Source organism: Plectrocnemia conspersa, unplaced genomic scaffold, assembly GCF_051122295.1.
Source record: "Plectrocnemia conspersa isolate PC_06_02 unplaced genomic scaffold, ASM5112229v1 ptg000011l, whole genome shotgun sequence".
In the NCBI taxonomy this organism is placed as follows: Eukaryota; Metazoa; Arthropoda; class Insecta; order Trichoptera; family Polycentropodidae; genus Plectrocnemia; species Plectrocnemia conspersa.
Genome location: NW_028277175.1, coordinates 11,833,907 through 11,845,909, shown reverse-complemented (window position 1 = coordinate 11,845,909; position 12,003 = coordinate 11,833,907). Strand labels below are relative to the sequence as shown.

Genomic DNA, 12,003 nt, shown 5'->3' with positions numbered 1-12,003 from the left:
TGTGTATGTATGTGATAAACTTTGTGTAACTCGTTCAAATTTCGTTATCACGGTTTGGTTGTCGGCCGCCGAAACGGCGATTACATGTTATGAATAATGTGCCCTTTAACAGTTTGGAGTTTAAATTTTTGATTATTTTTCAATAAAAAGATTAGTACTGCATTTTATTTTGATATTGTAACATAAAATTGTGGCGGCTACATTTGCCACATAGGTGGAAAATAACAAAATTGATATACCGTAGTGGGCGGTCAAGATGAGGGATGACTCATTAATTTAAATTAGAATGAGTCAGTCAAACCTTTAAAACGATCCTTATTATTGAGATTGTTTTTTTTTAGTGGCAATAAATAATCTTACACCTCTTTTTTATTTATTAAAAGTAGATTTTCTGCTTACAATTATCGATACCACTTTATCACATTTTGTCTGTTCATTAAAATATTACCATTATCAAATACCTTGAAACGCACTGCAAGCAAAGCATTGCTGCCATTAAAAAACACCTATTCATTAGACTGGTTGACAGAATTTGTGGAAAATTACGTATTTTATTTCAAAAGTAACTCATATTTCACTAATTTATTTTTTTATTATTAACTATTTCATATGGTGACTATTTTAAAATCATAAGCGATTTTTGCCAATAAGATATTATTTAGTTTAAATTTAATATTAAGACTTTTATTTTTATTATTTAACTGTTAGCGAAAATAAAAAATTAAGTTTTGAAAAAGTAAATTATAAAATTAAAGCTTAGTGGTGCAGTTTAGTTTGTTGAATTCTTACGGTTTTTTGTTTATTTTTTATAGTTATATTAATAAATTTACACAGAAAAATACACATGTTGTAAAATTACACAAAAAACCTTCACACGGGGCAAATCATAAATGGAAATACAATAATTACACAAGACAAAATTCACACCTGATTAAATTAAATAACAAAAAAGAAAATATAAATGTTAAAAAAACATAAATGTAAAATATTGTTTCTAGACATCAAATACAATTTTATTCAATTATTGTTCGCTTTTATTAACATTAAATTAAATTAATTCTCACTTTACCCTACATATATTTAATACATATGTACTTGGTCTTATCTGATTCAACGAAATATTTTATATATTATTTTACATTGATAAAATCCGTTGCGTGCTCAATTATGCTTCTCGTTTTGTGCGCAATAAAGAAAGCACACGTTTTATACAATGGCAATTTATTTACATATTATTATTCACCCTCAGCGCAATTTCGTACATAAAACCTATATAATTCTGGAAACGTTTCTCATTTTGCATGATTTCGCCTGATTATTGATTGATAATTTTATTAGGGGAGGAAAATACGCGTAATCGTCGGATATCCAATCCATTTTTCCGACGGAAACTCGTACACGCTACTTATAATATAAAAACGCAAACATGCACGAGTACATAATTGGAGCCAATATTCGGAAATGCGGGATACGGACTCGTTCATCCGATAAACGCGGTTATAATGAACACATAAAATTTCAATATGAGGGCTGGCCAGAAAATTTAAGAATTTTTTAAATATTTGTATATATTACTTGAAGTTTTGCCCTTCTTTTATAGATACATCGATTTCATCTTTATTCGATAATTATGTAAAATTTCATAAGGGAAACTTTTTTTACCAACCTTGTATTTGGTTTCTCGTTTTAAATATACCTTTGTTATTTTTCTCCGAATTAAGATCGTGTATTTTATATCTTCTAATTTTTTAACATAGCTAATGAGCCCGATCTGATTCTGTCGCATCGAATTTGGGCTTGTGTTTGTTATTCAAACCGCGTTGTTATCGCCAAAAACAATGACGACAAAACCTTTGCGTTGTACATTTAGAAAATTTTCAATTGGTTGGGAACTACATAAAAAAGTAAACATACATATATACATATTGAGGGCGGGAGGATTTCGGCGAATTTCCCAGCTTTCTCGGTTCGTTTGGCAGAAGGAAAACTCTCATTATGTGCCTTGAATGTTTTTTGTATACTTAATGAGTTCAATCCATTATTCGGATGAGCCCTTTTCGGGTACGCGATTTTCCTCGGCCGGACGATATTTTCTCTGGGCTTTTGAAAGGCAAAACGAATGCGTAAAATCTATATATAATTAATTCGTTTTCTGTATGTCGACTCATTTGTACATGTACATATGCATGTCTACTGTCCATACAAGAAAAACACAAATAAAAAAAATATGTTGTTTTTTTATTTATTTTTTAAATATATTAGAATGTAACCGTTAAAAAAATTGTTTAAATATGAACTTTATATAACTTATTAGCTCACAACTTTTTATACTGCATAATTGCTTTATGAATTTTTATTATTTTTGAGTCGATGATGTCACTCTTTGTTTGCGTTAATTTAATCTCTAAATGAGTTAATTTTGCGCTTTTATCAATAATATTTATACATATTATTATTAGTTTCTTTATTAAATATATATTAGTTTAACGTTAATTTTATCTTTGGCAGGCAGGGGCAGGTTGTACCCGGCGTATAGTGTAAGCGGGTCGGAGGGCGAAGGCTCGTGTGGGGAGGGCGAGCCGGAGGGCCGCAGCCCCCACGGGGCGCAGCCCGCCAGGGGCCTCTCCGACACCCCGACCAGCGAAAACGCCTCCGACGCCACGCTCACAGACTCCGAGCTGGCATTAGCGAGAGATTCGACGCTGCTTGTGCATAACGGTATGTAACGTTATTGACATAATTTTTCGGTATTTGAATTTGAGCAGTACCCTTGCTTCTTTAAAATAGCGTTTCATATAAAAAAAAGTGTTTAGCACACATGCCGCAATTGCGGCCTATAGACCAATAAATAACCGTGTAATCTGTTTAAAACTGTTTAAATGAATACAATATATAAAAATTATATATAAGTTTCAAAAATATATTTTTATATACATATTTTTCATATATCATATTTACAATACGCTGAAAGCATTTTGAATCCTATACACGTGTATGCGTGTTCGTTCATGGAACGAAGTATAATTGCAATCGGTTCAAATTCTCGAAATTTTACACTCCAGCAACGCACAATGTACATACGTTTGATACGTAATAATATTCCGTTTAAGCGAGTTACTACGTGTTTACGTATGTAATACACGAATACGCACACGTGGAAAAAAACGCCGAAAGCTAGCACAAGTGACAAATCGTTATTTGAAAACGGCTTTAGTCGCGTGCGTGCGTCGAAAATTCTAGATTTCGTTCGCTAACGCGAAATCTTAGTACCCATGATTGACGCGACCCACTTTTCACTTTCAATTTACTCTCAAAAAAAAAGTTTAAAATATTTATATGGTATGACTAGAACGTGCTATCTAACTAGTGTATTGGATAACTGGATGTTTATCGAGCGTATTAGGGAGCTGGATGATACGAGCCCGCACGCGGTTGAATAGTGGACGCAATCGTGATTCAAATAAAAATTTGATCACAATGAGATTGCTCTGTGACTTTCAATGGCGAGCTTTCGAGTGCCATATAGAGGCACAATCACATCCCAGTTTCTTGCCCGTCGTATTCATAACGTCAGCTCTTTTTACGAACGCTTCTCTTGTACGAACCATCTAGCTTCTCAACGTGCCAAATACAATATTGTTTTTGGCGATAGCTATGTTTGTATAATCGTAATATTTGCGATAAAAAATTAAATATAAATCATAATACTAAATCTTTGTGACAAATTTTAATAGTTTTTAATGTGTTTAATCCAAACTTATTGACTATGTACTAATGTTTAAATTAAAACTAAGTTTTGCATATTTAACTTTCTATACATCATTATAACAACAAAAAATAATAATTTTGTTATAAACGCACAAAAATCGATGTTGCTGCAGTAAAAAAATTATATTTTCTTAAAAAAATATAATCAGTATATATGCTACAGTGAATTTGTATTTATCAGAGAATTTATATTTACGTTAGTATTAATGTGAATATAATTTCACTAACTGTTAGTGAAAATATACTCAAATATAACAAAATTGCTGTAAAATATCTATGAAACTCAATTTTACAATGCAAGCTCAAAAACTATGGTTAGTTTTAGAACGTTCGTTAGGTTAATATGCGTATGGTTAATTAATTTAAGTTAATTTTGGGGTTAAACAAAATGAGCATTTTGCAACTGTTAATTTTAATTCTATAGCCATTTAAGAGCAGCTTGTTATTTCACTACGCCTATCAGTTAAATGATATTTTCGCTAGTAAAAATATATATAGATATGATTTTACTGATACGTGAGTGAAAATATAACATTACTGGTAATACACATTCTACGTAACATTTAAAACCCAAACCCTAGCTTAAAACGATTTCAAAATGTACTATGCAATACAATATATTATATTTCAATACGAAAACTTTCCTTAAGATGTTTCTTAGCTATTTTTGACAAGTATTGAAACACTGCTATTAAAAAAATATAGTAATTAATTGATAAAGGAAGGTCAATAACAATATTAGCAAATGCAATTTTGTGCTGTCTCTTGAGAGATAATTGCTTTAGTTGTTTTCAGATAAGTAGTATGAAATATTTATAATTCAATTAGTATTTTTTTTTTGTTTTAAGACAAAACGAAACAGTTCTTTGTATAGTTGATGCTTCATACAAGTACCTCACTGATAATTGTTACCTATTTGTCAGCGAATGTGGGTCACACTATCGCACCCTGTATATATCAAACTTAATGCCTTGTTTACACGACTATGCACAATAAAGCAATTCTTATAAATCTCAATCCCGGCGAGATAGCGCAAAAACAATCTCGAGGGAGAGCGAATAAAATAAATATATTATGCAGTGATGTGTTTTATATTAGCACAGTTCTACATGCAATGACACAGTAGGAATAAAAACATGTTTTTATAAGAAACAATAATATTTATACGAAAATAAATCAAGTACCTTGCGACATAAGAATACAAGTATTTAAACAATAATTTTGCATTTATTGCGACATCTTTTATATCGGTATTTTTAAATAAATCTTTGACTTTCACAATCCATCACGGTGTGAATATTATTAGAAGTAACAAAGAATGCAGTCTATGGGAAGTTTTAAAATGTTTTAAACACTCACTTGATCATCATTTATCATCATTCATTGGCACAATCACAAAAGAGTTTTCATTATATACACCTCTAGAATTTAAAATTGTCTTAATAGATACTAACAAAATAGTTTTTACTTACAACATTTGCCATTTTCTGTTGAAAATAAAACATTATTTATGTATGTATTTGATACATATTACTGATATCATTAATTCGATTATAAATTACAGGGATAGTTAGTAGTCATAGAGCGATATTTAAAGTGCCAGATTGGTATTTTTTAAATATAGTATTCGATAATTAAATTTTTAAGTACAAAATAAAAATCACAGACAGAAGTAAAACTAATTAATAAATTACACTGTGATCTCTTTAAGACACGCTACAAATTCGACCGCAGCATCCGCCCTTAAATATACACGCACATTAGCTGCGGTCTCTATTGGGTATATAAAGTTTTACATCGCTTTCTAAGTACATATCTCGGTCGAATTGTGGATGTAGACATTTCCAAAGTTGCGAGTAGGTTACTATATGTGCCGCAACTTTGCCAAGTCTTAACCCTTACAAAACACCCCCCGAAGTAAAATTTTTGGTCGGATGCGTTAATGTATTATTATTATTATTATTATTATATGATTTATTTTTTCTTGTTGATAATTACGCGATGATATTGGGAGAGAGAAAAAATGGTGATAATGTGAGAGACGGTTGAGAATCTGAAAGCTTTTGAAGTATTATCGCGGTAGGCAGCCGAGCGCCCATTACCTTCTTCTGTTTCGTTCAATTTACGGCCCATCAGCGTCTCACGGAAGAAGCAATTTCCAAGTTTAAATGAGTGTCGCGACAACGAAGAATCCTGCTGGGGGTTTGGGGCCTAGGAAATCCGCCCTATTCCACCCCCGGAGAAAATAGATGATAAAAGGAGGCAACAATGTGCAACACATTACATAAACATATACTAAACACCTAGCATCGTACCCGTTGAAAAATCAACAGATATATAACCTATCCTAAAATATTACTAATAATAGTAATATAGTAGATATTATTTTTATGTTTGCCGTTTTAGAACTGCGAAAAAAATCGTACTTGTCATACATATTATAAATATTATTTTCACATTTAGTTTTTTTTAATTTGAAGCAAATATTTTTGTACAGTCTAATTATATTAATAACGTAAAATTGAATTAGTTTTCTTTTGTAACTAAAATTATAGATATATATGTATTGTATATATATATAAATACAAAACCAATTGTGCAGCGCCTTCGAGTACTTCGTTTCGAACAACAATTTTCATAGACATAATGGCTTTCGCTTTAGGGAAGCTATCTCATTTCGTGTCGATGGAAAAGTTGTATCGATCCTTTTGTTGTTTAGCTGCGATTTTCTTTTTCTCACACCCCGCATATCTCATTTTCTCGCAACTTTCGTTTTCTTTCTATTTGCCCGACACAAAGTCTGTTTATTCATAAATTAGCTTTTGTCGCGTTTCCCACTCGCAATATTCGAACTTCGACTACATTATTAACTCCTGCAAGAAAAAAATCTCTCGTACTCTTTCGAGTCATCCATCTCAATACGACATTATGTTGCGATCGATTAAATTTAAAAAAAAAACTTTTTTAGCAGTCTAACACAAATCTTCGCTTATAATAAAATAAGTAAAGGCGAGCATCATCGTTTTTCCGACAACAGAAAAAAGTTTCCCTATAGGGAGGGCTCCACTCCGGCTCGGTCGGAGTTTGTCTTCTTACTTTTTTATTGGTATAGTTGTAAAGAATAATCTAGTGGAAGCGGAGTGAACAAACGCGAAGAGTTTCCAACCAAGAGGCGAGAACACAGCCGGGAAGCCCCTTTGGGAAATGCGAAAATAGTACTATTGTATCTGAAATTTCACGGCGTATGATGTTTCCATGTTTATACATATGTACGCATGCTTTGCGTCAATTTTAATTTATAAAAAAGCGATTTCATTTAAAATATTGCACGAAAATTGGCTGAGTTTTTTTAGATGCAAAGGCGTATTTTTCGAATTCCCTCCGACGTTTCCTTCCCGCTCCAGACTCCCCTGGGAATATCCTTTGGTTACGCTTGAAAACCCCTGGCCGGGTGTGCAGCACAGATAATTCGCAGTTTCTCGCTTGAGAATTGCACCTCATCCATACCTATCCCTTAATGGGAAACTGCTCACTTACTAGCAATATTAATTTATATGTATTTATTTTATTTTTTGCAGTATAAAAATATTTGTTCGGATACCTCTTTTGTGTGTCTTGGCACTCAAAAACCAGGCTAATGTATTCATCCCGAGTTTTCCTTAAAACTCAGCAATATGCAGATTCCATTGAACCAGTCTGGCCATCCACTTACTGCGCGAAACCTTTCCTCGCCTCTTATGCCACTCATCTCACAATGGGTTTACTTATCCCTTTTTTATGATCTATAGTCGGGCTTCGGTCGAAATGAAAACCATTCGTTCCACTCATCATAAGTTTTTCAATTGCGAGTCATAAATTTACTTTTTTATACTAAAAAGCACAGATATTTGTAACAAAAGCAATAAAGCTAGATACACTAGGTTAATAATAGTATGTATACATATACGTATAATATTCCAGAATGTGCACACCAATTAAATACATACCTTTTCAACTTTCTAGATATTTGTTATTTTTTTTACTAATATTATGTAATATAATTCATAAATTTGAAACAGTATATTTTTTGTTAATGCTAATACCAAACAAAAAATTTAAATCAGATTTTATAGAATATGGTAGATAATCCATTTCTAATATATGAAGACTTTCTTTAATATTAAAAGTGTCAAACTCAAAGTCCGAGCTTTTAATATATCGCGAGATTTGTTCGCACTTTATCGCTCATTTAACTTAAGGAAAGTTTTTCTTCTTCGATTTTTCGCGCATGAAAGCCGCCCGCCTCGATCCCATACATCCTTTCCAGCGCCCTTTGTGCGAATTTATATACGAAAAAGGAAGTTTAAGGAAACTAATAGACGCCACGGCTCGGTTTTCAGAGGTCGTTCGTTTCGTTAGGCTAGTTCACAAGAGGACCTTAGCAACGGTGATTTTTTTTAATATCGCCCATATATTTTTATGGGAGGGCCCGCCAGAGTGAGGGGCGCACTGTTCGAGATTACATTATCCTAGTACTCTTGTAAGAAGCAAAAAAACGAAGGCGATATTAGCATTATATATTAAAAAGCGCCATAATAAAATTCTCTGCTTTTCCATATAAAAAATATAATATAAGGGATATACCGCATAATTATAAATTAAAATAACTCGTTAATGTTGAGAGAATTTAACGGCAATTGTTAATAATTTTGTTGATTTTACTTTTTGTCGCTTTGGTCAAGTAAACGACTTTAATCCTGATAAAATTCACAAAGAACCGTTCATTTTTTTTATATATATTTGTTTGAAATATTTTTTTCAAGCATTAAGCACATACATATTTAATTTTAATCTCTTCATAACTTACCCTAACTTAACTGGGAGATAAATGTTTACGTTGGCGTATTTTTTTATATAATTTAATTGCTACAATTACTATGATAATATTTCATAGTTTTCACACATTTTATTACAATGTAAAATTAAAATAAAATTGTATATTAGTAGCAACTTGTATTAAAACTACCTGATACATGTGAATATAATTTTTTTTAAATAATAAAATTCTGAACTTTGCGCTTGACATTTTTTTATATTATTAATTTCAACTTTTTTTTTATTATGTTATTTTTTGCCATCGGCGTTTCGACATTTTCCAATAAAGGATCACTTTCAAAGCGCACGAACTCGATACGTCATTATGGTAGAAATATATATATAGAATGTGTATAAAATGTACGCCAGAAGATCGTTTATTTTTTAAAAATCCTGGTAAAATTTAATAATATATGTATCTAAAAGAAAAAAGTATCTCTAAATAATTAATATAAATATATTAAAATATCGACATGAATCATACATTAATATATAATAGTTATTGTATAATAATCTAGCTACCATAGTAATGCATATGCTAGTTGTCGATATATTTTTTTAATCTTAAGGGTTAAATAAATTCGAGTCATACATAACTATTATAGACAAATCACTAGTCAAACGCAGGTTTCAACCCTCTAACCCTCTGCTGACCGTGTATAATCGGCCGAAGCAATTTCCACTATTTTTATATCAAATAACTGCCGCATAAAGCGATGCACACATACGCATAAACGAGCCGTTTACGCATTTTTCGGAAAGGCGGAATTAAGGGTGAGTTTTTCGTGGGTCACGTGAAGTGGCAGGGGTGGCATCCCTTAAAAAGGCATGTTTAGGGTCAGTTAAAGGCGATCGTAAATAAGAGTTATTGTTATGACGGCGTCTCGCTCTACCAGTTGAATCAGGCAGCCAATCTGTATAGAGATTAGTATTTTAATAGATGCCCTTAACGACTTTTTATTGCCCTGGAATATGTCTAGTCTGGGTCCCCTTGCTGTGGCAAGAAATGGCCTAGCTATGGTAAGGATTTACGTCGCTCCCTCGCCAGCCTTCGAACTGGATCATTAAACTTGTGGATGAACTGAAAAGTTTCATCGAAATATCCCCAAAGGTCGGATACGTGCTGTTAAAGACAAACTAGTACATTTTATTTACGCAATTAGTTTGTTCTTTGGAATGTTAGCGAGTTAAAAATGAAAAAAGAATAATTAAGGTAGAGCAATTCAGTCGTAGAATCCGCATTTTAATATACTTTTGATATAAACTACACTATTCAACAATGTTGCATTATTATGCCATTAAGAAAAATATAACTTAATTTATAATTTAACGCTGAATTATTTTATGAATTATATATGCTTTGAAAAAGTACTCTAAAATAATTTTAAGGCAATTTTATGTAATTGAATATGATACCCAGGATTCATTTGAAGCTGTGCAATATGTGCAGATGATTGCTTATATCAGTGGTTCCCAAACTTCGACGACCGTCGCAAACAGAATTAAAATCCGCTGAGCTTTATCACTTAGAAAGAGATATTCATATTCTATTGCAATCCAAAATTCTGTCAATCCTTGTCGCAAGACAGCGCCATAAGATTCTCTTCTTCTGCAGAAATAAATTTAGACGGAGCACTAGTGTTAAATGGATCTTCATCCATGCATACTTATCGAAATTTTCATTTTAAAAGTATTTCTCAAACCAGATAATTAACTGTGCTAAGTGTTCTTTCAAAGTTCATTTGACATCAGAAATTTTTGCAATATTAAAAAAAACAATTCTTTCTTGCACTTTCATTCAATTTTCTTCTCCATGAATAGAGTATTTTTAATAAAAGCTAAAAAAAATTCTATTGACTTCAAAAGCCCATGTCAATGAAAATAAGTATATATAAGTTGAAATCATTAAAAATGACAAAAATACTAATTTAAAATCATAAAAATTTGTTAACTAAAGCATTTGACTAAAATATACATACATATATTGTATATATACATATACATTGAATAAGTTTCCTCGCCTATAAAATTCCCATTAACACTACGTTTCTCAGCAATTTGATTAGAGAATCACACCATATATAATACAGATTCAATTCCAAGCCCTCTGCAGTTTCTCTAACCGGTGCAAGACACAAATTTACGACTGCTCTAAAAAGACGCTGACGATTCTAATATATCGCCCCTGCGGCGATATCAAATTGTAATTATTCCCATAAATCTACAACCCTTCCGATAGCAGATACCTACTTTCGAGCAGGGGTAGCTGAAGGGTAAGAATCTCCTAGTTAGCGGGGGACGTTAGCCGCGGCAGCGTAATAGTCCGAGCCACGTACCACCTTGGATAGTGGATATAATTTTATTACAAATAAGAAAGGCCAGTTTATGTTCCGCCCGTGTAGGAGACCTAGTCCGTAATAACAGGACCGGATTGGGTAACCCGAAGCCGCGTCGGTGGTAAATAGCAAAATATATACGGCGGTGCCGCTCGTTAGGCTACGATTGGGCCGGTTGACATCTAATGACAAGGCACGGCGATAACTATAAAACTATGCAGCAGCTAAAGGGTCGAATTGCCGCACAATATGGTCGGTTGGATGCTTGGGTGTACGGGGAAAACTCTCTGTTTTCACGCAGAGAAAATTGTGTCATTTTGTGGTTGCTAAATTTAACAAAGAGTAAAATAATACAGTGCAAATTAGTTTAAAATGGTGGCATAAACTTTTTAAATATCCACTCAATGCATGACTAAGATGTAAAAACACACAAAAAACAGTTATTGATAAATAAAATACCACCTTTTAGAAATAATGAACTAGTGAAAAGAAAAGAGGTTGTCTTTCATCATACCAATACAAAATCATTGATGAGAGACAACCTCATATTGTTTTTCTACAAAATGTTCAATTTAATTTTTTTCTATACTGTCAATTTCATCTTTAGTTCCCAATCAATGCAAAGAAACACAATCCATTAAATTTATATTTGACTATTAAATAACACAAACGTCGCGTCGCCCCTTAATTTCTACCACAAATTATTGACCCTTATTTTCAGCACGGGTTAGCGTTAAATATTCAAAGTCGGCCTGTTCCTTGATTTTAGATGAAAGCCCTTAAATTGAAATCCATTTAATTTCCCAATTGAGCGTGCCGAATTTCGGGCATTTATGTACGCTTTTAGTTGCTATGATCGTGATATTTTTTAATGTTTAGTAACATTCTTCACTCTCCTGCTATTTTCTGGTCTAACCCAAACTAATTTTGTTATTATAAATGAAGCATTTACGAATTATAAAGTGTTAAAAATGAATGACTTGAATTGCATAACTATTACTGTAATATATCCATGGCTATACTTGCAATAAAACACATGTATGAT

The 12,003-nt window shown here is 32.3% G+C and overlaps 1 protein-coding gene across 14 annotated transcripts in view; it reads left to right on the top strand.

The window, feature by feature from the left end:
• The window catches only part of Ten-m (teneurin transmembrane protein Ten-m), a 460,112-nt gene that overhangs the window by 294,026 nt on the left and 154,083 nt on the right, over positions 1-12,003 (top strand). For 11 of the 14 annotated variants that reach the window (XM_088198139.1, XM_088198149.1, XM_088198148.1 and 8 more), the window contains one exon: positions 2,509-2,718. The exons of the other annotated variants lie outside the window; for them this stretch is intronic. In XM_088198139.1, the coding sequence (XP_088054265.1) occupies positions 2,509-2,718 (210 nt within the window). The remainder of the gene's footprint in view (positions 1-2,508; positions 2,719-12,003) is intronic. 14 annotated transcript variants of the gene reach the window in all.